General features: G+C 39.2%; 1 protein-coding gene across 1 annotated transcript; it reads right to left on the bottom strand.

Moving 5' to 3' along the window:
• Nucleotides 1-567: 567 nt before the first annotated feature.
• LOC127541664 (olfactory receptor 14I1-like) lies at nucleotides 568-1,521 on the bottom strand. Its single transcript, XM_051966883.1, has one exon. The coding sequence runs from the start codon at nucleotides 1,519-1,521 to the stop codon at nucleotides 568-570; it is 954 nt and encodes a 317-aa protein (XP_051822843.1).
• Nucleotides 1,522-2,007: the final 486 nt, after the last annotated feature.

Here is a 2,007-nt window from a genome sequence, read left to right as displayed (position 1 = left end):
AGGGAGGGAGGGGAAAAAACGAGACATAAGTGATTGCAAGGGATAATGTCGTGTAGAAATTATCCTGGCATGGATTCTGTCAATGCGAAGTTATTATTAAATAAAATAAAATTTATTATAAAAAAAAAAAAAAAAAAAAAAAAGGAATTCTTTTCACTATATCCTTCCCCCCTCCCCGGCAATATGTATATATTTAAAGGAACGACATGTGTTTTTGAGATAGATGATTAGGCAAAGAATATCAAGTCCAATGAACTGTCCAATTTGGGGATGGAAACAAAATAAGAATGTGTTTAAATAAAGCAATCTCTTTAATGAAAAAAAAAAAAAAAAGCCTACCTCGTGTGTTACCTCATACATTTGACATGCCAAATACATATTCTTCAGTGTTTTTAAGTTTTCTTTTTTTCTTTTTTTTTCAGTTTTGCTGAGGCAATTGGGGTTAAGTGACTTGCCCAGGGCCACACAACTAGGAAGTGTTAAGTGTCTGAGACCAGATTTGAACTCAGGTCCTCCTGACTTCAGGGCTTGTGCTCTAAACACTGGGCCACCTAACTGTCCCTGCTTTTAAGTTTTCAAGGATGAATGTTTCTTGAGAAAAAATATCCTCTTGATCATTTTGCCCATGGCAGCTGTGACCTTCTGGTTCCTCAGGCTATAGATGAGAGGGTTCAACAGGGGAGGCAGAGTGGTATAAGTCATTGCAGTTAAAAGGTTTTGGATAGGTGATGTGTCTGATGTGTCCCTGAAAACTGCCATTATTGAAGAAGAGAGAAATAACATGATGATTATCAACTGAGGGGAGCAGGTTGAAATGGCCTTGTAGCGCCCTTCCACAGAAGGAATCTTGAGCACACTGGAGAAGATGCAAACATAGGATGCGATTAAAAAGGCAAAGCAGAAAAGCAAAAGACATGAACTTGCTACAATTAATACAAACTCAGTATTAAACACATCAGAGGCTGAGACTTTCAAGACATGAGGGATGTCACAGAAAAACTGGTGGATCACATTGGATCCTGAGAAGGGCAGGCGGAACATGTTCCCTGTGTGTACAGCTGAATAAAGAAGCCCACTGAGCCACGAGCCAGCTGCTGCCCAGAGGCAACGTGCTGGACTCATGATGATCCCATAGTGGAGGGGCTGGCAGATGGCCACATAGCGGTCATAGGACATGGCCACAAGTAAAGCAAACTCTGTGACTGCAAAGAAAAGAAAGAAGAACATCTGGGCAGCACAGCCCAGGAGGGACAGGGACTGAACACGACACAGGGTATTCACAATGAATTTAGGAAGTGTGACGGAGATGCTCCCGATGTCCAGTAGGGATAAGTTACTCAGGAAAAAATACATAGGACAGTGAAGGTGAGGGTCTGTGATAATTGCAGCACAGGTGAGAAGATTCCCCAGGAGGGCTGCCAGGTAAATCAGCAGGAACAGCACAGCGTGTAAGACCTGCAGTTCCCGTGAGCTGGAAAACTCCATGAGGAGGAATTCTGTGATGATTGACAAGTTGCCCATCCTGCTGCTGTGCTGTAATTTAACTGAAAATAAATGAAAGTTTAAGTATCAGGGAGCCCAAAATTGTTAAAGAGAAGAAAGAATTTTTAAAAAACTTATTCAGCTAGAAGTTGGAAATTATTCTGTCCCATTAAATTTGAACTAAAACAAAATTACATGATATTTTAAGTCAAAACCAGCTGAAGGCAGAAGGTATATAAAAAAAACAACAAGGCTAATTCTAATAGTTCTGGAACCAAATTTTAAATAATTAGTCCTGTAGAATGACCAGAGGAGGTTATACATGATAAACATTAGGAAAGTGAACCCCTACAAAGATAAAAGAGAGAACATCACCTCCAAAGATAGAAATGGATTTTGTACTTGTGTACATACAAACACATATGTGAGCACATGCATATATACATTTATATATATATATATAAATTCTTGTATTTTTGTACCTACATCTATATATATAGCGTTCTCTCTATAGATATGTACTAT

Source organism: Antechinus flavipes, chromosome 6 (genome assembly GCF_016432865.1).
Source record: "Antechinus flavipes isolate AdamAnt ecotype Samford, QLD, Australia chromosome 6, AdamAnt_v2, whole genome shotgun sequence".
NCBI lineage: Eukaryota > Metazoa > Chordata > Mammalia > Dasyuromorphia > Dasyuridae > Antechinus > Antechinus flavipes.
This window is presented reverse-complemented; position numbering and strand designations above follow the sequence as displayed.